A 25,214-nucleotide genomic window follows, 5' to 3' on the forward strand; every position below is an offset into this window, starting at 1 on the left:
ACTGGTGACGGCCGTCGGAACTGGAAGAGGAAATCTCCACCTTGTCGCCGGGATCGGCCGCTTCCGATGCGGTCCGGATGGAGGCGCCTCCGGGGGAGCCTGGACAGCAGCGGCCGCTGCGGGAACCGGCGGCGGCGGAGAGAGAAGCGGCGGAGGGTGAGCGGGCTCGACGGGCGATCGCACGCGTGTTATGCCGCCTTTGTGAAAGCCCCAACCCCCGGGGGGGTTGGCTTTGGTGGGTGGGTGGGGGTGGGAAAGGGAGAGAGAGAAAGTGAGGGGGAAAAGCAGCCGCGGTTCCCTCCCCGCCCCGTCCAACATTTCGCCGCCGAAAAATGGGGACCTGGTGGCATCTCCGTTCTCACGCCCAGGGATAACTCCCCGCTGCCGCCGGTGTATAACCCGGGAGTCAGTCCTGTTCTCAGTGGGGCTTACTTCTGAGTAGGCATGTCCAGATTCGCGCTGTACAAAAAGCACCCAATGAGCGCGTCTCAAGAGGAGCCGTCCAAAGTCAGATCAGCTGGGCAGCGTTCAGACCTGCGCAACTAACGCAAACTGGTATAGTGCAATGGAGCGCCGGACTTGGGACTTGGGAGGCCAGGGTTCAAATCCCCATAGATCCAGGAAGCGCCCTGGGTGATCTTGAGCTTGCCACTCGTTTCTCAGCTTGACGCACCTCACAGGGCTGCTGGGAGGATGGGATGGGTAGGGGAGAACTCTGAACACTACCTTGAGCAACTGGGAGGAAGGGGAGGATATAAAGGTAATTAAAGTGAATTGTTTATTGAGTTAAACGCTTCAGCTGCGAAAGGTGCATTTTGAACTTCTGAAAGGACAGTTGCTCCATAGGAACCTGCCTGAGTGAGACCAGTGCCCCCATCAAGCTCAGTGCTGTCTACACTGACTGGCAACACCTCAGCCTCTCCAGGATTTGGGAGGTGTTGAAATGGACAGCGAACAGCCAACATTTATGATTATTAACAGCAGAATTTATAAACTGCTCTTCACTGTATGCTTTCAATCCCAGAGCAGGTAAAAATAAACAGAGGAAAAGCACCCAGTGTGGTGTAGTGGTTAGACTAGGACCTGGAAGAAGTTGGTTCAAATCCCCTCTCGGCTTAATCTACTTCACAGGGTTGATGTGAGGATTAAATGAGGAGGGGGAGAACCATTGGATCCTTGAAGAAAAAGTTGAGGTAGCCCAACAAAGGAAGAATGGATACAAAAACTTATGGAATATGCAGCAATGGCAAAACTTACCAGAAGAATAAGAAATCAAGATAACAAACTTTTTATAAAAGATTGGAAATGGTTTATTGAATATTTACAGATAAATTGCAAACAGATGAAAACCTTAGCAGTTTCATAAGAGTCTATATTTAAAGTAGATCACTGGTCAACAACAAATTTGTTGTCTGCGTTTTTTCAGTTGATTTAGGACGAATCTGATGCGCTGAATCCAAAAATCACATTGGTTTTGCTCAATCAGGTCAAGTTTTTGAGCTATGGCCACATGTCTTTTTTTACGTTTTTGTTCACATGTACGCTTGTGTGGAGCATTTTAGAAGAAGTTGGTGGGGGTAAAATGCCATGTCGAATAATTGTTTTGATTGGAAATGATTATTTTAACAACCAGAAGTATTCAGGTCCGATAGTTCTGGGTGATTATGTCAAAAAGGGATCAGTTTGAAGTCATAAAAACTCGAAATCTTCCATAAATTGGTGTGGCAAAGCATAAAGTTGGGGGATCAAAACTAAGTTAATGGGGCAGCCGCCCCTCGAAGTATCCTGATCTTCAATCAGCATGTCGTTCTGTAGCTCATTGTGATGAAATTCCAGTGCCTATCTTCAGAGAACTTCCTGACATTAGTGATGAAGATGCCTCCAGTGTTGAAGGACATGAAGAAGAAGAAGTGGTTCTTGAAGATGATGCTCCACATCCATTTTCCCAAAAGGAGTTGAATGATCTAGTTCGCGACCTCAGCTTGTCAAAGGACTCTGCCGAACTGTTGGCATCCAGATTGAAGGAAAAAAACCTCCTCTCTGACAGTGCTCGCATCAGCTTCTTCCACAACAGGCATCAAGAGTACCTCCGTTTTTTCTCGGAAGAGAAGGACTTGGTGTACTGTGCAGATATTGCGCAGCTTCTGCTCAAGCTTGGAGTGCCACAGTACGAACCCAAAGATTGGAGACTGTTCATTGACAGCAGCAAGCGATCACTGAAATGTGTTCTGCTACACAACGGCAACCAGTTTGCCTCTATACCCCTGGCTCACTCGAGTACACTGAAGGAGAACTATGAAGCGGTGAAGCATGTGCTGGAGAAAATTGGTTATGATCAGCATAAGTGGTTTATTTGTGTTGACCTGAAGATGGTGAACTTTTTGTTGGGACAACAGTCTGGCTTCACCAAGTACCCATGTTTTCTGTGCATGTGGGATAGTAGGGACCGTGCTCAGCATTACACGAAGAAGGACTGGCCTGTGCGGGAAGAATTGGTGCCTTGCAGAAAACGGAACGTCATCAACGACCCTCTGGTGGACAGAGACAGAATACTCTTCCCACCGCTGCACATCAAGCTTGGCTTAATCAAGCAGTTCACCAAGGCTCTGGACAAGGATGGTGACTGCTTCACTTACTTGTGCCAGGCTTTTCCAGGATTGACCATGGAGAAGTTGAAAGCTGGCATCTTTGACGGTCCTCAGATCCATCAGCTCATCAGAGATCCAGAGTTTGGAAACTCAATGAACGAAGTGGAACTGGAAGCGTGGAAGGCATTTGTTCTGGTAGTGAAGAACTTTCTTGGCAACAATAAGGCCAGAAACTACGCAGAACTTGTCAACAACATGCTGACTGCTTTCAGAAACCTGGGCTGCAACATGAGCGTCAAGATGCACTACCTATTTTCACATATGGACCGGTTTCCTGAGAACCTGGGTTCAATGAGTGACGAGCAGGGGGAGAGATTCCATCAGGACATGAAAGAGATGGAGACCAGGTATCAGGGTCGCTGGGACGCAGTCATGATGGCTGACTACTGTTGGACTCTGAAGAGAGACCTCCCTGCTGCTGAGCATTCCAGGAGTTCCAAGAAATGGAAGTTCAAGCCCTGAAGTTTGAAAAATGGTGAAGCAACATGCAATTTACGTGTACTTAGCTTTATCAATGCCCACCATTCAGTTTACAGTAAACCTGACCTGATGGAGAGAAATGGATGCCATTTCCTGATTCAGCAGTGCAAAAATACCCTAAATCAGTTGTAGAAATCTAGACAACATTCAAAAAGTAAAAAATTGTTGCCCAGTGAAATGAGCAAATTAAATAAATTTGGATATGCAGAAAGAGGAGAAAGGAAGTCAGAATTTGAAATTTTAATTTGATTGTAAAACTAATGAAATGTATAAACTTGAAAAGTATAAATAAAAACTTAAAGAAAAAGTTGAGATAGAAATGCGATAAATATAAAAATATGCAAAAATCGCATAAACACGTCCAATAAATGACGTAACAATTCTGTCATCAGGGAAGCAAAAATTTATATTTCCAATTTAGCCAAATCCCTAGGTGAAAAACAAGCAGTGCATTCAAACATATGAAGCAACCAGTGGTTTTAATGACAGTTCTCACCCCATGTTTCACATTCATTCATTCATTCATTCATGTGTTTATTTTATTTTGGTAGCCCACTTCCTCTCTGTCTCTCACACAAAGAGGGCCCCACTCTGTGGCAACTTACTTTGCGGCCCCCGAGTAACTCAGCATCTTTCTCCCCTCCCTCTCCATTCCATCCAGCTCTCGCCTGGGGTGGTGGTATGAGTTGTTGCCCACAAGCATCCACAGCAAGGACCCTCCATCCCTTTCCGACAGCAGCAACAAAGCAAAAACCATACCTCCCCCCAAAAAAGAGTGGGTGGGAGGCCAATAATCCGCAGGTGGCATTTCTCTCCCCTTCCCAGTCCTGAGGCCTCAAGAGCTGCCAGTTGGAGACGTTGACATGGATTTGCTGGCCTCCCCCCCCCCCCGAGTCTCTCTTTTCCTTACCATCCAGCGCACAAGCAGTGTTCAGGGTCCTCCAGGGGTCCAGCAGGTAATGATGGAAGCTCTCTCTCTCCCTCCCCTCCCTTATGTCTTATGCCTTAGGAGAGCCCATCCTCTTGGCCGAGCTAAAGCCAGGGCAGCCTCAGCAATACGACTGGAAATCCAGCTGCGAGACGTGGAGCGTGGCCTTTTCCCCGGACGGCACGTGGTTTGCCTGGTCTCAGGGCCACTGCATTGTCAAGCTGCTCCCATGGCCTTTGGAGGGAACCCAGCAGTGAGTAGCCATCTTGACGGGGCGGGGGTGTGTGTGTCTGGAGCTACATTTGGCTCTCTAGCTGTTGTTTCTTTGCTAGGTGAAGTCCCTATTTACATTATACATTTAAAGCAGCGTTGTTTCACTTTAAACAATCATGGCTCCCCCCCAGATCCTGGAAGTATGGTCTGTTAAGGTTGCCTATTCATGTCAGGGCCCAGTTTCAGGTGCTTAAAGCCATAATCGACTCATCATTAAGAAAGGCAGAGAGGGATTTTAGGTTGCTCCACCACTCTCAGAAGCTCATGGGGCTGGCAACCCCGAGAAAGGGCCTTCTCTGTGGCAGCCCCTAAGTTGTGAAACTCTTTCCTCACAGAGGTGCGTCTGGTACCCTTCATTATACAGTGGACGCTCAGGTTGCGAATGTGATCCATGCGGGAGGCACATTCGCAACCCGCAGCATCCGCAACCCGCGGCGCCATGTCTGCGCATGTGTGGGTTGTGATTTGGCGCTTCTGCGCATGTGCAAAGTGTGATTTAGTGCTTCTGCACATGCGCAAGCGCTGAAATCTGGAAGTAATCCGTTCCGGTACTTCTGGGTTTCGGTGCGTCCGTATCCTGAAAAAGTGCAACCTGAAGCGTCTGTAACCCAAGGAATAACTGTATAGTCTTTGGTGAATGCTAGAGGCATGTCTCTGTGCCGGCTTCTTTTATTTTTAGGACCCACTTGATTTCTGTGGGTGTCGGTTGTTTTTTAAACTGTTCTTAATATTGTGCTTTAATTGTTGTAACCTGCCCTGGGACCTTCGGGTGGGTTATGTTACTGAGAGTTGTTAGGAGACCGTATTCTCCTCACGCAGCTACAGTTCCCATCACGGCTGGAATTCGTAATATGGTGCCCTGAGCGAGGACAAAATTTGGCATCACCGCCCTTCCTCCAATTTTTATATTATTTTCACAATAATCCCTTTTGGTACAGTTGCTCTTTTATGGATCTTCTCAGTAGGTACCTATATAAATATAGGTGATATTATTATTATTATTATTATTATTATTATTATTATTATTTATTTTGTGCCCCCTCAGTTTGGTGCCCTGGGCAATTTCCCTGTACTGCCCATTAAACCACAGAGCCTAGGACTTGTCGATCAGAAGGTTGGCGGTTCGAATCCCAGTGACGGGGTGAGCTCCCGTTGTTCGGTCCCTGCTCCTGCCAACCTAGCAGTTCGAAAGCACCTCAGAGTAAACGGCGTTTCCGTGTGCTGCTCTGGTTAGCCAGAAGCGGCTTAGTCATGCTGGCCACATGACCCGGAAGCTGTATGCCGGCTCCCTCGGCCAATAAAGCGAGATGAGTGCCGCAACCCCAGAGTCGTCCAGGACTGGACCTAATGGTCAGGGGTCCCTTTACCACCCTAAATCTGGCACTGTTCCCAGAATTCCCTGGGAAGAGGGATCACCCATTAAACCACTTTGGAAATTGTAGCTCTGGGAGGTGAATGCAGGTCTCCTAAGAACTCTCATCCCCTCTTAATGGCCTACACTTCCCAGGATTCTTTGGGGGAAGCCATGACTGTTTAAAGCGCAGCTCTAACTGCATTGTTCAGACGGGCCCTATGCTGGACTTGTAAGCTCCTTGGGAACAGAGACCAATACTGCCTTAGGTGACCTGCCTGCCTGCACCCCACAGGAACTGCAAAGCTTCAGAGTGCACGAAAGCCGAGGCCAGGGGCCGTGGCAGGGTCAAGGAGAAGACGCTGGAGTGTGGGCAGATCGTCTGGGGCTTGGCCTTCAGCTCCTGGCTGCCTTCCCGTTCAAGGAAACACATCCTGTGGGCGCCGAGTCCTGCGTGTTTGGTCCTCGCCACTGGCCTGAATGACGGGCAAATCAAAGTCTGGGAGGTGCAGACAGGTAACCTGGTTCTGTTCTTCTCTGCTGGAAAAAACGAAGGTGGTCTTTGCATCGCAGGGAGTTGGACTAGATGACCCTTGGTGTCCCTTCCAAGTCTGTAATTGTAGGAGTCTACGATCACTCCCCTTTAGCCAATAATGTCTGCTGAAGCTGCCACCCATTCTTACCAGCGTGAGGTCTGAATGTGAATGTGAGGGAGTGAAGGAAATTGGTCCATGTATGTCTCTCTCCCTGGCACAGGCTCCTCTCCTCTCCCCAGTGTTATTTAACATACCTGAAAGCGCTGGGAATGGTCATTAGGAGTTTTGGAGCAAGGTGTACACCAGTATGCTGATGATGGAGAGCTCTCTTTCTCCGTAACTTCTGAAGCAGGAGAAGCTGAATCAGCTCTGGATAAATCGTATGTTGTAAACCGCTTTGATAAATAAATGAGAGCATCAGGGGTCTTGGAACCTATGTCCCTCCTTGTATTTCTAGACTCCAGTTCCCATCAGTCCCTGCCAGCGTGGCCAAGGGTGGGAATGATGGGAGTTGTATTCCAGCACCATCTGGAGAGCTGCAGGTTCCCCACCCCTGAATTACATCCTCTTTAGGCCCATCAAGAGCAATTGACCCATCTTCTTTAGAACAATGGGACACGGGTGACGCTGTGGGTTAAACCACAGAGCTTAGGGCTTGCCGATCAGAAGTCGGCGATTCGAATTCCCACGACAGGGTGAGCTCCCATTGCTCGGTCCCTGCTCCTGCCAACCTAGCAGTTCGAAAGCACATCAAAGTGCAAGTAGATAAATAGGTACCGCTCCGGCGGGAAGGTAAACAGCGCTTCCGTGCACCAATAAAGCGAGATGAGCGCCGCAACCCCGGTTATGACTGGACCTAACGGGCAGGGGTCCCTTTAACTTACCTTTAGAACAATATGGTTCTGGTTCTGGGGTGGTGGTAATCACGCCTTGCCGTCTGCTGCTCCTTCCAGGGCGCTTGCTGTTCAACCTCTCGGGACATCAGGACGTGGTGAGAGATTTGAGCTTTGCACCCGGTGACAGCCGTTCAATCCTCATCTCCGCCTCGCGTGACAAAACCCTGCGCGTCTGGGACCTGAGTCAAAACGGTAAGAGTGAGCGATGTGGTCCTTTGTCTGGGTCTGGGAAATGGGCATACAGCATAAAGCGCATTTAAACCACGTTGGTTTGCCCTGAAGAATCCTGGGAACTGTGGTTCACCCTTCTCAGCCCCCTTAAACTACAATTCCCACAATTCTCTGGACAGGGCAGCGGAATGTGCTTTCATTGTATGCTGTGTACGCAGCCCAGGGCAGTTTGGCAGGAAACTTAGTGGCATAGCAATTGGGCATATAGATCACATTTTCAGAGGTGCCTTCTGGGTTATTACTTTTTTTGTTACAGGCCTATAAGCTAAACGCCTTTGCATTTTCCTGCTTCTCTTCAGGCTGGCTGGGGAAAAATGGGAAAAGCAGATTACGCTAGGAGAGCCAAACGTGGCCCTTGAGGCCCCTCTGTCTGGCCCCTGGAACTCTCCCTAGGCCATGCCCCCTGTCTCCAGACCACTCTGGATCATATATGTTTTTTCTACGTTGGCTTGTGGGAGTCAATGTGATTTGTCTTCTGTATATAGATGCAATAGGTGCCCTTTGGGCTCCCTTCCAACTCTACGATTTATGACTCTAACTTGCTAATGCTTTTCTCAATTTCCCCAGGGAAACAACTGAAGGTGCTCTCTGGACACATGCGGTGGGTCTACTGCTGCTGCACCTCCCCTGATGGTCGCATGCTGTGCTCTGCAGCTGGAGAGAAATCGGTGGGTCTTGCCTGAGTGGTGGTGAAGACTGTGAGTGGCCCCTCTGACCCCATAGCAGCAGCTGTCAACCTCTATTTAGGGTGTGTTCTTACCAGGCCATTTTGAAAAGAAACAGGCTTTCCAATAAATTCCCCATCAAACAGCAAACTAAGCAAACAGCAAAATATCTAAGTTCAAGGTCAGGGGTGAGGGTCCTTTTCCGGCCTGAGGGCCACATTCCCTTCTAGACCACATTCTGGGGGCCGCATTGGGCAGTAAGTGAAGGCTGTTTTATCCCGGCAGGCCTTTGAGAACAGTCTGGTTTGTTTGTTTTTAAAGTGATTTTTGCCTCCCTTGCAGGCCCTGCTATGGAGTATGGATTCCTACAGCCTCCTCAGGAAACTGGAGGGGCACCAGGGCTGTGTCGTGTCCTGTGCCTTCTCCCCGGACTCTGCACTTCTCGCGACTGCCTCGTACGACACCTATGTGATCCTCTGGGATCCTTGCACAGGGGAGCAGCTGAAATCCCTCTGGTAAGGGAGTCAGCTATCGGAAGGGGTGCAGTCCTCTGGCTTTGCCAAGGAAGCAGTGTTTTTGGTTGGCACTTCTTGCCTGTCCCACCCCTGTTTTGAGACGAAAACACTACTGTGCTCCAGGGGAATGCTGGTTTTGACTGACTGAAGGGTAATGCTAAGGCTGATGTTTGGTGTACAGGGAGAAGTGAGGTGGTCTGCAGTTGTGGTGGGTGTGTCAAAACACCCTCGACTGTTTCTGCAACAGAGTCTCTGTGCCCTAAGCCCTTGAGCTGCCCAGCCAGAATGAAAGAGGAGCTTTTTAGCCACTGAGAAGAAATCTTAGGACCTTAGGAATTGTAGACTTGCAAAGGACCACAAGGGTCTTCTAGTCCAGCTCCCTGCAACGCAGAAACCTTTTGCCTTGGGCGATTCTTTGTATCTGAAAGCTTTAATGTGTGCAAAATGAGCCTTCCCAGCAGCACTAACTGGTGATAACACAGCCACCTTGGTATTGCTGAGTAAACCGTAGCAGCACAGGAAACCATGGTTTCTATTCAGACTTGAACAGACCTTTTTGATAAGCTGCAGTTCAGCTGTTTCATGCTGGATCTTCCCTTCTAAGTTTCTTCTGGGATAGCCATCTTCAAAGATGGGTAACAGAATGACCCCTTTAGGTTGAAGGTATCTCTCCTGACTTCTGGAGGGAAACAGACCAACCTTTCCTTTCTTCTGCAGCCACGTTCCGCTGCAGCCGGCCCTGGACCATGGCGCTGACTTCCATGCCAGCTCCCTGCGATCGGCCTGCTTCTCACCTGAAGGCCTCTACCTGGCGACGGTGGCAGATGACAGGTGAGTTTCTATTGCCTTCCTGTTCATGGTGCGCTCTTCATGCAAAATGATGGCCATTGGTGATGGCCAGGTACTTTTGCCTGGCATGGGGGGCCTTCAAGTCAGGACCAAGATGCTTGGGTTAGGGTTGAGAGAAGGGAGAGGCACTATACCTTGTTCAAATGTGTCTTGGCGGTAGTGCACACAGTGTTTGAAATTATCCAGGCGTATTTTGCACCTGGCTATTGGCCATTTGTAACCAAGTGAAGACACCTGGGCTCCAGGATGGCTTGTGACGTCACCATCTGGAGGTGCATGCCTGGGGATCATCGGATTTTGCCTGTTTTTACACACTAATACCCCATCCTGTAGAATTCTATCCGTTATATTTTACCTGCACAATCAGGATGAATTTCAGGAACCAAAATGCTATTTCTGTGCAGCCTGAGCATCAGCAGTGAACAACCTGTTGACTGTTGCAGGTTGCCTTCAGTTACCCCACCCCACTGCCCTGCTCACAGTTGTGAAGAACATTCTTACGTTATGAATGGTCCATGTTGCCATTAAAAAAGGGAGAGGTAGGAATAGGCTGATAGATATGTGGACTGTCCCTGGATCAAGTGACTTTTCTTCTTTCAGTTCCCAAAGTTCTTAACTTGGCTCAAGGTGGTCATCTGAACTAGCCAGATGTTTAACTGAGAATCAATTGCCGCCAGTCCATCCTTTGAAAAATAAGACTTTCAGGCTGTCTTGCCCCAAAATGGCAACTAGACATTCCTTTTTGGTGATTGTAACCTTGGTTTAAGGAGCCATTTGGTGCCTAGTTTATATACCTGAGTTTCTAATGCTGAGTGGAAATGGCTTGCGTGGAGGATAAAGTGGTCAGTGGTCACAGTGCTAGAATGGCCACAGCCCACAGGGGCCAACTTTTACCTTCCATTGTTGAAGGCAGTGCATTCCTCTGAATAACAGTTGCTGGAAACTGCAAGTGGGGAGAGATGTGGCACTTGGGTCCTGCTTGGGGGCTTCCCACTGGCATCTAGCTGGCTACTGTAAGAGGAGGATGCTTGCTTGGGCTTGCTTGGCCTTTGGCCTGATCCAAACAGCCAGGATTTTCTGACGCTCTCAACAGCTAGCAAGTTGCCTCTGGGAAGCCCAGGAGGATGCCATGAAAGCCATAGTCTTCCCTTTGCCTGCCCCCAGTTATCCCACCCCTGACACAGACAACAACAACAACAACAACTGATTATTTATACCCCACCCATCTGGCTGGGTTTCCCTAGCCACTCTGGGCAGCTCCCAACCGAATATTAAAAACATTAAACAGGATTAAACATTAAAAACTTCCCTAAACAGGGCTGCCTTCAGATGTTTCCTAAAAGTAAGATAGTTGCTTATTTCCTTGACATCTGATGGGAGGGCGTTCCACAGGGCGCCACTACTGAGAAAATCCTCTGTCTGGTTCCCTGTAACCTCACTTCTCGCAGTACGGGAACCACCAGAAGGTCCTCGGAGCTGGACCTCAGTGTCCGGGCTGAACAGTGGGGGTGGAGACTCTCCTTCAGGTACAGGGCTGAGGCTGTTTAGGGCTTTGAAGGTCAGCACCAACACTTTGAATTGTGTTCGGAAATGTACTGGGAGCCAATGTAGGCCTTTCAGGACCGGTGTTATATGGTCTCAGCCACTCTCAGTCACCAGTCTAGCTGCCACATTCTGGATTTATTGCCGTTTCTGAGTCACCTTCAAAGGTAGCCCCACGTAGAGCACATTGCAGTAGTCCAAGCGGGAAATTACTAGAGCATGCACCACTCTGGTGAGACAGTCTACAGGCAGGTAGGGTCTCAGCCAGCATACCAGATGGAGCTGGTAGACAGCTCCCCTGGACACAGAATTGACCTGTGCCTCCATGGACAGCTGTGAGTCCAAAATGGCTTCCAAGCTGTGCACCTGGTCCTTCAGGGGCACAGTTACCCCATTCAGGACCTGGGAGTCCTCCACACCAGCCCGCCCCCGTCCCCCAAGAATAGTACATCTGTCTTGTCAGGCTTCATCCTCAATCTGTTAGCTGCTATCCATCCTCCAACCGACTCCGGACACTCACACAGGACCTTCACTGCCCTCACTGGTTCTGATAAGAGAGGTAGAGCTGGGTATCATCCGCATATTGATGAATACCCAGCCCAACCCCCTGATGATCTCTCCCAGCGGCTTCATGTAGGTGTTAAAAAGCATGGGGGAGAAGATGGAACCCTGAGGCACCCCACAAGTGAGAGCCCAGGGGTCTGAACACTCATCACCCAACACCACATTTTGGACATGGCCCAGGAGGAAGGAGCCGGAACCACTGTGTAACAGTGCTCCCAGCTCCTCTAGACGGCCCAGAAGGATGTCATGGCTGATGGTATCAGAGGCCAGCCTTATCCAGCGGGCCTCTTCTGATGTTCTTTGGACTAGTTTTCCAGATAAGGGTACCTCTCTATTCTCCTCTAGGCTCCTGAGGATCTGGGCCTTGGAGCTGGGGAGCCCAGTTGCCTTTGCCCCAGTGAAGAATGGGCTTTGCTGCACCTATTTCCCCCACGGGGGGATCATTGCTACAGGGTAAGTTCTTCGGCAGGGCAGCTTCCTTTTTCCAAATCATGGAATTATAGAGTTGGAAGGGACCTTGAGGGTCATGTAGGCCACCCCCCTGCAATGCAGAAATACACAGGTGGGGGGATCAAACCCACAACATTGGCATTAATCAGCACCACACTCTAGCCAACTGGGGCATGAATCCAAGAAACTGGCATCGACTGACATGCGAAGACAGAGCTTCCACTTCGAAAGAAGTCCTGCTTCTAGCTCTCATGGTTAGAGCAAAGTGAGTGGCAGTTGCCTGTTAAAGCATTGTTGAGGAGGGCCATAGCACAGTAGTATAGCATCTGTCTATCTCTGTCCCAGGCGAAATCCCCGGCATCTCCAGACAGGACTGGAAATGTCCGCTGCTTGAAACTCTGCAGAGTTGCTGCCAGTCAGTGTTGGCAGTACTGAGCGAGATGGGCCAATGGTCTGACTCAGTAGAAGGCACCTTCCTGTGTTCCAGACTTCTCGAGTCACCTCTGCATTATTGTACCACTTCAACAGCCATTGTGTCCCTAAAAGAATCCTGGGAACTGTAGTTCACCCCTCACCGCACAGGACTTCCACTCCCAGAACAAACTACAGTTCCCAGGATGCATTGAGAGGGAGCCATGTGTTCTAAATGTGTGGCGTAGATGTGACTTGGCCCTCACGCTTGGAGAGTGAAGGGCAGGATGGCCTTTTCCCAGTGGCAGAACATCACCTTTGCATGGAGGAAGACTTAGGTTCAACCCCTGGCATTTCCAGGTACCGCTAGGAGAGAACCTTCCTGAAACTTCAGAAAGCAGCTGCCAGCTAGTGTAAACCAGTGGTCTCCAAATTGGCGCTGCACCTCCTGGGGAGAGGTGGGGTTGCCTAGTGGGGGTGCTAAGAGGCAAGGGGGCGGCAGGGGGATGTAAGTGGCAGGCAGACATTGAAGAGCTGGTGTCACTTGATCAAGATAATCTGTTTTGTTGAATTAATTAAACGAAATAGTTTTAATTGGATTTTTAACAAACGTGCAATTCATTGTGAATGACGTGAATATTCTTGTGTCAGTGGGTCTCGCAAACTGCTATTCCGAATAATACTTTTTATAGGGTAGGGGGCCGCACTGGGGATGAGTTGATGCAGCCGAGGAGAAGGTGGAGGCCCCCCAAATTTTGAGAACCCACAGATGAAGATGTTACTGAGCTAGATGGATCCAATTTCCCCCATATATAGCAACTTCTTACATTCCAAAAACAAACAGCAGAAGAGTGGCTTTTGGTAGGCATGGGAAAGGGGGCTTTCCCCAGATCCCATCCATCGTTATGTTAATGTTTCCTAGCTCTACAGATGGATTTACATTGCACGGTGTTAGCTTGTTGATGTTTGCCACCCTGGGCTCCTATGGGAGGAAGGGCAGGTTAGACAATGAATTGATTGATTATGAAAAATGGGTGATCATTATAATATGCAACCTGCTATCACCTGGCCTGATGTTTGCACCACCTCTTTGCTCAGTGAACAGTTTCTGCAGCCTCCTTTCACCTCCCCAATCCCTTCCTCTCGTCGTAGAACAAGAGATGGCCACGCTCAGTTTTGGACGGTTCCCCAGGCCCTCTCCTCCCTCAAGCACTTGTGCCGCAAGGTCCTCCGCAGCTGCTTCACGACGTACCAGGTGCTGAAGCTACCCATCCCAAAGAAGATGAAGGACTTCCTCACCTACAGGACTTTGTAAGGCTGTGATGTGGCTTGACGGAGCAGTGCCTGCGGTCCGCTGGACGGAGGGGGCGGCTGGCCTTGCCGATCGCTCGTGCGATATGCTTTGGTGTTTTGCGGCACAGGGAGGCCCAAACGGTCTGGTTTCACCCCTGCTCCTTTTGTGTGGGTTTACTTGGTTAAAGTGACTTTTTATATCTGGACAAGCACAGATGGGCTATAGGAAGAATCTCTTTTGTGTGTCAGCCCTACAGAGATTTGACTGCTGCAGTCCTGTAGGATGTACATTTCTCTAGGACTTTTGTATTTAAATGCAGCTGCTCCCTTTTGGACATCGGGAGCCGAAACCTTACATGGGAGCCACCGGGAAAGAACTGTTGCCTGCAGGTGTTAGTCTGCAAATCATGGAATTGTAAGAGACCACGGGGGGTCATCTAGTTCAACCCCCTGCAATGCAGGGATCTTTTGCCCAACATGGTTCTTGAACCCATAACCCTTAAGACTAAGAATCTCATGCGCTACCAACTAAGGTATCTCAGGCCTGGATCTGGCTGCTGTTCTTTGGATCTGGACCACAGCCTTCAACATTAATGGTGAAGCCAGGAGGCAGGGGGTCTTGGTATACCCTGGAGGGAGAAGATTAACCTTTTTGTCCTGTTAAGGACTAAAAGTGATGCTTTGAACATCTCTTGGTTTAGGATGGGGAGGAAGAGGTTTGGAAGAATGTCCTCAACGCAGGTGCTATGGCTGTAGAGGACTACAGTGGTACCTCGGGTTACAAACGCTTCGGGTTACAAATGCTTCAGGTTACAGACTCAGCTAACCCAGAAGTAGTACCTCGGGTTAAGAACTTTACCTCAGGATGAGAACAGAAATCACGCGGCGGCAGCGGGAGGTGCCATTAGCCAAAGTGGTACCTCAGGTTAAGAACAGTTTCAGGTTAAGAATGGACCTCCGGAACGAATTAAGTTCTTAACCAGAGGTACCACTGTATTTCAAAGTTAATAGTTCATTTTGGAGCAGATTCCCCCCCCCCCCCTAAAGAATTGAGGTTGAGATGTGGCAGGAGGTTCCCTTATGTTAGTTTCAACAGAATCATGCAGGAAGTTGAAGTAATAATTCGAGTGAATTCAGTGTGTGGAAGAGGGAGAAATAGCAAAGGGGTGAGGAACATCTGACTCAGCAGCTGTTGTTGACTTCAGGTCTTGTGAGCTCCAGTCAGCATGGATAATGGTCAAAGTTTATGGGAGATCAAGGCTTAGGGCACAGACTTTGCATGCAGAAATCCCAGGTTCAACCTATCCAGTTGAAGAGATTTTGCATAAATCAGGTCAGGGGAAACTGTGGCCCTTCGGAGGCAGCTTGGCCTACAACTCCCATCATTCCCTGGCTGTTCTGTGAGAAGACTCTGAACTACAGAACAAGTTATTTCAACCTGTGTTTGGAAGAAGGGATAGGATTCAAATCTCTGCTCAGTCGTGAAACGTACTTGAACCATGGAGGCAGTGATGGCCAGCAACTCAGATGGCTTTGAAAGAGGATTAGACAAATTCACAAAGGCTTATCAATGGCTTCTAGCCATGATGGCCTCCACAAGCATCTGCTTAGCCATTGTGAGAACAGGGCGCTGGACGAGAAGGGCCAATGGCCTGATCCAGCCGTCTTTTCCTGTGTTCTCAAGCTTACTGGCTGACCCTGCTCTAATCACCCATCTCTCAGCCCAGGGTACCTCACAAGGCGGCTGTGAGGATAAAAGGGAGAGGCAGAACTGTTTATACTAGCTTGAGCTCCTTGGAGGAACGGTGGGATTTAGGGCTGATGGAGAGATGGAGCCTCTGAGGGCCACAGGTTTATTGTCGCTGCTATACAATTTGCGCCAGCTGCTCCTAGCCCTGGATAATATTTTGAAAGGGCAAGAGGCCCAACAGGGTGGCAGGTCCCCCTAAAGATGCAGAGGTGTTAAAAGCTTCAGTTTGAGACACTATAATGGTGCAAGACGTTTGAAGGCATTGGTATTGGCTTTCTCCTCTTCTAGCCTCTTTATGTATGTGATGTGTTAGGCAGAGTCTTTGTCAAAGAGATCAGAGTTCTGGACACTGGTTGGAAGTATGTGGCTGGCTTAGGAGCTGCAGGCGAAAGCGGATCTCTTTCATCTGGAAGCTGCACTCTTTAATGCAGCCACCTTCCAAGGCTAGTCTCATAGAAATGTCTCTCCCCACTCCTGTACACTACATACCGTATTTTTTGCTCTAGAAGACTCACTTTTTCCCTCCTAAAAAGTAAGGGGAAATGTGTGTGCGTCTTATGGAGCGAATGCAGGCTGCGCAGCTATCCCAGAAGCCAGAACAGCAAGAGGGATCGCTGCTTTCGCTGCGCAGCGATCCCTCTTGTTGTTCTGGCTTCTGGGATTCAGAATATTTTTTTTCTTGTTTTCCTTCTCCAAAATCTAGGTGCGTCTTATGGTCTGGTGCGTCTTATAGAGCGAAAAATACGGTAAATGTTGGACTGAACATGAGTTCATTTATCAAGATTTCTAGTGAACGTATTGTCATGGGGAGAATAAATGAAGCCAATTGGTTTCCACGCCTAACTACAGAAAGTGTGGCTAGAGGCTGATGACCAGTCTAGAAATCAAGTCCTATAAGGAAGTGGTTGGAAGAGTGCAGCATGTTTAGCACGGAGAAGATGACAGCATTAAATATCTGGAGGGCTGATATGGTGGAGTGGATCCTGCTCCTGGAACACACAAGAAGCCAGTGGGTGGCAAGGTGACTTTGGCTCCCAGCACCTGGATTGCATCTCTCCTGCTGCTCAAGCCTCTCTGCAGCTTCTATTGATGTATGTTAAAGCATGCCTGCTATTTGCAATTCACACAACTAGCAGCATGTTTGGCCTTGCATCGCCAGGCAGAAAAACTAGGTGAGGTTACTTATCACCCTGGATGTAGAACTGTATTGAACCAAGACACTTTGGCTAGGTGCTAATAAAATCGGGCTTTATTACAATACACACACACACACAAAACCACTATTGCATTTCAATAGGAGGAAGGCAATACTTCAAGAATCTCCTTTCAAGAGATGCTTTCAAGCAACTTAGGGGAACCTGTGGCCTTCTGTATGGTACTGGACCCCGACTTCCCTGATTTCTGATTGTTTGTTGGGGCTGACGGCAGTTAGGCGGTCTGGAAGCATCCAGGGAGCTACTCGCTCCTGACACAGGCAGGTGTTTTCCTTTTTCCCGCACTCTGGAAGCCAAGGGTGCTCACCCTCTGTTCCTGCATGGCACCTTGCTGCACCCATCTAGACCTGGAGACCATGTTGAATAATTGCCCTCCTCTGCCCCAAAGCACATTTCTGTTTTATGAACTGTGGCAGGTGGGTGAGGCTACCCACCTGTAAATCGCCTGATGTCGTTGTGACATCATATGATTGACTGGTGGGGTGGTGCTGCCTACTTGGCGAAAGTTTTCACTGGAAACCAGCTGCTGAAAAGGGGGGTGGGAGAAGGTGGGAGTCAGCCTTGCTCTAGGGAAGAAGAAACTGAAGCTCACTTCAAGCTCCTGATTGCTCCTTTGTAGCCACTTGGGAGCCTGTCTCACATCTGATGGCAGGTGAGGGGCAGGTGGGCATGGCTTCAAGGAATGGTATTGCAAGGCCGAATCTGGCCTGCAGGGTAGGGGTTCCCCACCCCTGCCTTAAGGTGACCCTAAATTCTGAGGAAGCTCAGTAAAGAGCTACCATAAACGCCGATGCACAGCCAAACAGGAGTTCTGTCTTTTGGAGCTGCAGAAGCGGAAGCTGTAGACCGGACAGCAGACGAGAAGCTGGAGAGAAAGGGGCTTTTCTAAGCCTCTGCTGTGATCAGGTCTCTGGTGACCTGGAAGGCACCAACAAGGGCCCCCAGCTGAATCTTCTCGCTTGTCCCTGCAGCCAGGCGGTGCCTGAAAAGGAGAGGATGGAGGATGAGTCTTCCTACCAGTCAGTTGTATTTTTAAAGCGGCAGACAGATGTACAAGACAATAGCAAGATGCTAAAGCAGCTTTTGGTTGGAGGGGGAACTGGTTAAGGACAAACCTGTTAATAGCAGCTCACCCAGGACCTTGCCCATTCGGACCCGATATGAGCCTTCCACCCAGCATACCAGGCAATCTTGGCTTTCATTACAGTGAGGAAGAGAACATGCAGGGTTCTAGCCCTCATGGGGCAGAGAAAATATTTAACAAATGCAACTTTATCCCTGTCTTCCAGAAACTGCCCACAGCTAATGTTGCATGTTTATATATACCCCTTAAGTTTACAACTGGAAAACAGTTAATTGGTGCTTTAAGTTTAAGTGAGCTATGCCTATTTTACCCTAAAACACTTTATTAAAAAGAAAGAAAGGAACAGAGTTCTGGGCTTGGGGAAAATGAGTTTAGGGCTTTGAACACTAAGGGGAATGTATCCAATATTCTGGGTCACTGCTCAAGAGCAGCTATCCCCACCCCCGCCTGCCAGAGACGACGGTTTTATGATACAGTGACACTCACTCAACATCCGCCATCTTGATCAGCAACTGGATTCGTACAGATGATGGGAAGTCAACTGTAGAGCAAAAGAAAAGGCCATCACTGACATTTTCCAAAAGGCAGCAATCCCTTTTATTCCACCACAACAGTCACGGAAGACATGCTTGTCGATTACAACCTTGCTAAGAAGCTTGCAAAAGTCACTAGCCTGCAAAGTTGTTCTCTAGCCTGCTGAGAGCCGGCAGAAGATGGCCGTATTTCTGGGCTGGACTTGGAAGAATGGTGGTGGGGGGCTCCCTCCTCTAGGTGGCCTCTTGTTTTCTATGCTGGCTGTTCAGGTCCTCATCCACCACCCCATTCACTTGCCTGCAAGCTATTCTTTGTCACCTATAGCTACTAGGATAGTGGTTAAACACAAGGCTGATTTATTGAGGATCATAATTTAAATCTCGCACAGGAGAATGCAGGCCTATGAATATGGCTTTTGTTTGATTTCTTTCTCACTTTTTATATACCGCTTTTTTCTCCAAGGAGCTCAAGGTGGATGTACATGCTTCTTCCCCACTTTGTATTTTACCCTCACAACAGCCCTGGGAGTTAGGCTAGGCTGAGAGGCAGTGACTGGCCCAAGGTAACTCAATGAGCTTCAATGCCTCAGTGGGGATTCAAACCCGGGTCTCCCAGCTCCTAGTCAAACACACTATCCCAGAGCTTTCCCAACTTTTCATGTTGGTGACACGCTTTTTAGGCATGTATCATTTCATGACGCAGTAATTCAGTTTTACTAGTAAACCAGAGGTTAAACCAACCCCTTTCCAGCCCTGGGAGAAGTGCAGGGAGCATTCACACAACACACTGCAACTGACGCACTAATGTGTTGTGACAGTTTGGAAAACTCTGTGAGCTTTGCACCACAAGGGTTCCAAGTTCTCATTTAGGACCACTTTGCTGGGAAAAGGTGCTACCTTCTTAAGGTCCCTCTCTGCCAAATGCAGGACCTGCACACACATGCAGACACACAGTCACAGGCAGAGATGTCCCCCTTTTATCATGCTCTACAGTGGCAATACCACAACAGCTACTGGGCATGCTCAGCCGTCATGGTTTCAGAACTCTGAACCACTCGGCTTTCTTGGATCAGCCTCTCTGATCTGTCTCAGAACACAGAGAAAGCCTCCAACCCCCAAGCGGTTTTTTTTACCTCGGTGGACAAACAAGTGGATTTCTGTCAGGATGTCCTGAAGAGCTAAACCCTTCAACGTTTTCAGCTCCATGATATCTGGGCAGAGTGTCAAGGTGAGGTACTGTAAGGGTAGGAGTCATCAACAAAGCAGTAGCTCACCTGAAGCAGGTGAAGTTTACCCTTTATTCAAGGAAACAACACAGATCAGGTCTAGAGGTCTCAGCAACTCTTTCTAGATCTTCCACCGAAGAAGCATTTTTGAGGATTGAAGGTCCTTGCTTTCCCAGTGTCCACTAAGACTCCTCCTCTCCAGGGTCTTGCCCACAGTCTCGGGCAGCGTCTGCGCACAACTAACTTCTGCTCTGCCAGTTTCATTTCTCAGAGTTCTTTGAGACCAGAGGGGAGATGAGCTGCTTGCAGCAGGAGAGGGAGGCCCCATGGCTTCTTCAGCAACCTGCCTCCACGCCACCCTACACCTCAGAGTCTGAACTGTTCTCTGCCTCAGCTTCTCCCTGTTCACTAAACCCTGTTGCCTCTTCAGCTTCTAACATCTCCTCCTCCCAGTCTGCTGCTGCTTCTCCCTCTGATCTCTCATCGTTCCAATCCCCTGGCCCTCAGCCTTCTTCCCTAGGGGTTCCCCGGCTGCTGTCTCTCACCACTCCTCTGCATCCTGCAAGTCCACGACAGGTGCATTCTACAGAACGGATGCAATTCCCTACCTGAATCCCTGCTTACTGGAGTGCCCACGGAAAACCCAGATCTGAAAGCCCCCAAGGGGGGACCAGTGCAGCTGGAGAAGGAAAGGGCAGACAAACGCAACAGCCGACATCAGGAATATAGGGCACCGTTTATGCCCAATGCTTTGCAGGTGGATTTCCGCTTGGCATGGGGTTCAAAGGATACTGCGATAGGCAGTGGTGAAATCTTGGTTCAGCATCCAATCGAGGATGTTGGCAATGTCAGACTTGAGCGGCTGCCCTGTGCAGGTGTAGACTGTCTCCTCGGTCACCTTTCCAAAGGCCATGGATGTGCTCTGGCAGGGAAAGAGAAGAGAAACCACTGTGCAGCAAAGGAACAAAGGCATTGACACCAACAACCAAAGCTGATTCAGCCTCCACTTTAAGACCAGGGCAGGGGAAGCCTCCAGAAGCTTCTGCACTCCAGTTCCCGCCATCCCTGAACAGGCGGCTAAGGAGAAACTGCTGGATCAGGCCAATGACCCATCTAGTCCAGCATCCTCTTCTCATGGTGGCCAACCAGATGCCTGGGGGGAATCCTCAAGCAGGATTTGAACACAAGAGGCCGCTCCCCACCTGGGGCTTCAGAATCATTTACTGCCTCCAACTATGGAGGTGTGTTAGTTAGGTGGGCTAGTGAATCTGTGTCAATACAAAATGCTGTTAAGAACTAGGAGGAATCTGGCAACTCCAGATGAGAGGGAGGGAAGGAGGGAGCAAGATGCTACTTGGGAGGGTGGGGAGAGGCACCAACTGGGTGCTGCATCCAAGGGGTGAAGGAGGAAGCAGGTGGCTGCAGATGAAGTCATGGCTCTAAAAAGAAACAATGAGCCTCTACTACAGGCTGCTACAAAACAGAAGAGGCTGCTGCAAAGATGCAGGGGGGTTGCAGGGCAGGCACTGAGCTGCAAACCCTCAGGCCCATTTTCACCTTTCGCTGACTCCTCTTCACATACTGTCACAGGGCAGTGTGTATTTTGAATTCAGAGAGCCATATGCTATTTCCAGAGAGAGTACAATGCATTTGCTGTTGTGCATGGACACACACACACACACACACACACACACGTACGTGCCGGTTTCAGAAGCTACCGTATACTGAGAAAAATCACTGGTCTATCTAGTTCACTTTTGTCTACACTGACTGACAGTGGTTCTCCATGGTTTCAGAAAGGACCTTCTCCCAGCCTAAGCTGGAGATGCTTAAAGCAGATGACTGCTACCGAGCTGTGGCCGTTCCCATAAAAGAATACAAATAAACCAAAGTTTCTAGTCCCCATGGTTCCAAATAAAGGGTTGAATTAAGTAGGAACATAGAAAACTCTTATAACCAGCCATAACATTGCTTCATCAAGCTCAGTATCATTTCCATTGACTGTCAGTAGCTTTGCAGGGTTTTCAGACATGGAGTCTTTCCCAGTCTAAACCTGGAGGCCACACACTGAACCTGGGACCTTTTGCATGGAAAGCAGGTGCTCTACCAATAAGCAAAGGTCCGCCACCTCCAAATTCCATTGCTGGGGACAAACAATAGGAGGGGGACGCACAGCACAGCTGTTGTCTTCACACCCAACTGTCTGGCCACAGGGTGAAAACACACCAGGAGTTGGCAAACCTTTGGCTTGATCCAGCAGGACTCGTTCTTCTGAGAGCAGGGAACTGATCTGATGGCTGGCTCTTTACAGAAAGCCGAAGCCATACGTACCTGTAAGATGTTCAGAGACCTGCGCATATCGCCATTGGAAAGCGTCACCAGGGCTTTCATCCCATCATCGCTTACATCAACTCTGAAAGACAAAAAAAGGACAGAATAAATCAGGGGGAAAGGAACCTTTTCCAGCCTGAGGGCCACAATGCTTTCTGGGCAACCTTCTGAGGGCCACATGCTGGTGGTGGGCAGGGCCAAATGCAGAAGGAGCAAGCAATGTAGTGGGAGAGCTGAAAAAAATGCCAAGGTATTTCACTTCTGGCAACCAAGGAACCCCTTCGGTTTCAGATAGTAGATGAGTCTAAAAAGCATGGGACAGAAATTTTCACTGCCCTCTAGTGGCTATTACTCATTTACCATAAGTAATGTATTTAGCGTTAACTCCTAGGAGGCTTAGCTAAGAGGCTTAGTTTGGTCACAATCGACTATACATCTCCAGAGTTAATGCTAAATACATTACTTCTGGTAAATGAGCCACCATGGTGGCCAGAGGGTCATGAAAATTTGTGTCCCAGGCTTTTTAGACTCACCTACCCATGTACTATCTGAAACCAAAGTGGCACATTGGTTGCCAGATGTACTTTTCCCCCAGCCCACTAATGTGTATTCTACCTTTCTACAGAAGGCTAATTTCTACAAACACACCAGCTGGGCAAGCGAGAGGCATTATCAAGAGTTCAAGGACACATTCCAGACAGGCAAAAACTCTCAAGGAGGGTGTGGAGCAGGGCTGGGAAGGGGCATGGCTGCAGAGGCAGGTATGGTCAGCAGGGTGTGTGTGTGTGGAGTCTCAAGGGTCAGAGAAAAAAAGGACTTTCTGGTCCCCTCCAACCTTGCAGTTCCTCAAAACTCAATCAATACACAGGAGATATGGGAGCTGTAATCAAGTACTCTAGGGCTGATGTTCCCAACGCTAGATCGACAGTTCCAACATTTGCACAAATCGGAGGAAGACGGTTGCCAGGCGCAGTCAAAGGGGAAGAGCCACGATGCCCCCCAGCTGCGCTTTTTTACTTACCCCTCCTCCTCGATGACGTGCTGCAGCCGAGGAACCATGAGCTCAGGAGTCAGGGGCCCAAAGCGGAATCTGGTGCACCTGGACTGCAGGGCTGGGATGATCTTGGAGAGGTAGTTGCAGATTAGGCAAAACCTGGTGTTCTCGGTGAACTTCTCTATCACTGGAGAGGTGGTGCAAAGGATTGGGAAGAGAGATGAGCTCATGTGAGGCTGAAGCAGGGACAGAGGCCTACTGAATGCAGTTAAGGCTGAGAACATAGGAAGCTGCCTTACACCAAAGTCAGACCACTGGTCCATCTAACTCAGTACTGTCTACACGGACTGGCAGTGGCTCTCCAGGGTTCAAGATGGGATGTTTCCAGCCCTACCTGGAGACACCATTGGGGACTGAACCTGGGACCTTCTGCATGCAAAGGATGCTCTACCCCTGCACTGCTGCCCTTCCCCTTTGCTGCTTAGTTGCGATTCCCATCATTCTTGACTGCTGGTCGTGGCAACTGGGGCAGACAGGAGTCGGCATACAACTTCTGGAGGGTCGCAGGTTCCTCATCCCTTTCCCTCCAACCGGCTTGTGTGCATGTTACACTGAACACAGGTGCTCCACGTTTAGGAGAACCCTACACTACTGGCAGAGGCTCTTCAGGGGGCCAAGCAGGAGCCTCTCTCAGTGCAACCTCGAGATGCTGCAGGAACAGCCTTAGGAACTGCTACCCTCGTGAGCTCGCTGTACCTGCAACACTATTACTCCCCCCAGCACAAGGTAAACTTACCACGCCTGAGGGCATTCTGGGCATCCTGTGTCATGGCATCTGCTTCATCCAGAATAACCAGCTTAAAGCCTTTCCTAGCAGGAGGGAAGGAGAAGATGACTGACGTTGGACACAGAACTTCAAGCAAACCACAAAGACACAGATGCAACCCATCTTCAAGAAACAAAGGCGGAGTCAAGCCTGGCAAAGAGGTTTTTCTATGGATACACCTCAGCTTTCAAGCAACATCTTTTGAACAGCCCTGGCTAAACCTTCAGCAGGCGACTGGGACAATGACTCCGGGCTACGGTTGAAAGTGACAAGCTTAGGTGACAATGTGGCAAGGTTAAGTTAAAAAACACGGCACAGGGTATGCAAAATGTCGCCTTTCAGAATCTTTCTGTGACAGACCTGGAGACCAAAGACTCAGGTTGGGGTGTAAGACAGGAGGGGCCAACATGGTGTTTCACAGATCTTCGTGGACTACAAATCCCATCATCCCTGGCCACGGACCAAGACGACTAAGACTGATGGGTGTTGTAGTCCAGCAAGCAATGCAGAGCATCACATTGGTTGCCCTGGCCTTGAAGATTAGCCCAGGAGTAGCCAATCTAGTTCCCTCCAGATGCTGCTTAACTCCAGTTCCCATCAGCCCCAGTCAGCATAGCTAATGCTCAAGGATGACCAGACTGGAAACATCTGGAGGGCACCACGTTGGCGACCACTGGATTAGCTTATTTGAGTCTTTTCAGGGCAAGGAATGGGTTTTTCTACTTTGCTGTTATAATTGAAAGATGAACTAGAGCCCTTTTAAGAAGTATTCTCTGTATTGGGTTATACAACCATGCTTCAACGTTCTTCTTTGTAAAAGTTCACATTAATGTTATTTCTATCAACTGTGCAAGTAATTTTACGCGGTATTAGGGAGGGAGGGGCTTATTATGAAGCCTGGTCTGTCCCAGTTTTAAGATGGGACAGGGCTAAGCTTTTGAATGGAAAATCCTTAAAAACCAGTCTGGAAGCACCCAGTTAAAAGCATTACTTACAAAGTGGTCTGAGTATGTTTTTCTGTTCAGTCCTACCAGGAAGCAACAGAACGCCAACCCACATCATTCCCAGGGGCACCTATGTTCAATTGAGGCGCATGGTGGCAAGGAGCCCTATGTGCTGGCTGTTAAGGCTGTGGGTGGATCGACCACACTATTTCAAAAGGGTTTTTTTTTGGGGGGGGGAGAGAACTTTCAGGAAGGGCTCGGAGGGTCCTGGGCACTTACTTAAAGATGCTCCTCGTGCTGGCAAAGTTCAGGATAGGCCCTCGGACAATGTCAATGCCCCTGTCGTCTGAAGCATTGAGCTGAAAAGCGAGGAAAGTGGGATTTAACAAACTAGAAGTAAGGATAGAGGGAGGAGGCGGGCAGGAGGAGGCTGTTTTATTATCATATCAAAACAATTAAATAGATGTGAGCACCATATAGACGCCATTGAAACCAACTGCTAAACAGCAGGGCTCTCGTCCAATTAACGAAATCTTTGTGGATTTAAAATCATATGAGCTTTAGTCAACTGGTTTGTAGGCAAGAAAAAAACAACAGTGGTTCTAAAGCAAAAAACAACAACCCATCATTTGTTTTCAGATGATGCAGGTATGCAGCAATTCTTTCATGGAGGGTGGGTG

At 49.1% G+C, this 25,214-nt stretch overlaps 2 protein-coding genes across 4 annotated transcripts in view; one reads left to right on the forward strand and one right to left on the reverse strand.

Moving 5' to 3' along the window:
• Positions 1-16,644, forward strand: WSB2 (WD repeat and SOCS box containing 2). The gene is made up of 9 exons (XM_080986385.1): positions 1-156; positions 4,138-4,309; positions 5,976-6,196; positions 7,170-7,304; positions 7,911-8,011; positions 8,351-8,523; positions 9,241-9,354; positions 11,824-11,931; positions 13,492-16,644. Exons 1-9 carry the CDS (start codon positions 78-80, stop codon positions 13,652-13,654), a joined length of 1,266 nt encoding a protein of 421 aa, XP_080842511.1. The 5' UTR covers positions 1-77; the 3' UTR covers positions 13,655-16,644.
• The window catches only part of RFC5 (replication factor C subunit 5), a 12,658-nt gene continuing 4,053 nt past the window's right edge, over positions 16,610-25,214 (reverse strand). For all 3 annotated transcript variants that reach the window (XM_080986445.1, XM_080986447.1, XM_080986446.1), the window contains exons 4-11: positions 24,814-24,893; positions 23,561-23,634; positions 22,792-22,951; positions 21,771-21,852; positions 20,232-20,361; positions 19,347-19,424; positions 18,167-18,221; positions 16,610-17,578 (exon numbers count right to left, since the gene is read on the reverse strand). In XM_080986445.1, the coding sequence (XP_080842571.1) occupies positions 17,482-17,578; positions 18,167-18,221; positions 19,347-19,424; positions 20,232-20,361; positions 21,771-21,852; positions 22,792-22,951; positions 23,561-23,634; positions 24,814-24,893 (756 nt within the window). In that variant the 3' untranslated portion in view covers positions 16,610-17,481. The remainder of the gene's footprint in view (positions 17,579-18,166; positions 18,222-19,346; positions 19,425-20,231; positions 20,362-21,770; positions 21,853-22,791; positions 22,952-23,560; positions 23,635-24,813; positions 24,894-25,214) is intronic.

Source organism: Podarcis pityusensis, assembly GCF_964106645.2.
Source record: "Podarcis pityusensis genome assembly, chromosome: 16".
In the NCBI taxonomy this organism is placed as follows: Eukaryota; Metazoa; Chordata; class Lepidosauria; order Squamata; family Lacertidae; genus Podarcis; species Podarcis pityusensis.

What these genes read in the sequence shown, in the direction of transcription:
- WSB2 (XM_080986385.1), top strand. Translation starts at nt 78, where the DNA reads ATGGAGGCGCCTCCGGGGGAGCCTGGACAGCAGCGGCCGCTGCGGGAA. An exon ending in CTGCAGCTGGAGAGAAATCG is followed by an intron (nt 8,012 to 8,350) that starts GTGGGTCTTGCC and finishes CCTCCCTTGCAG; the next exon opens with GCCCTGCTATGGAGTATGGA. An exon ending in GCGACGGTGGCAGATGACAG is followed by an intron (nt 9,355 to 11,823) that starts GTGAGTTTCTAT and finishes ATTCTCCTCTAG; the next exon opens with GCTCCTGAGGATCTGGGCCT.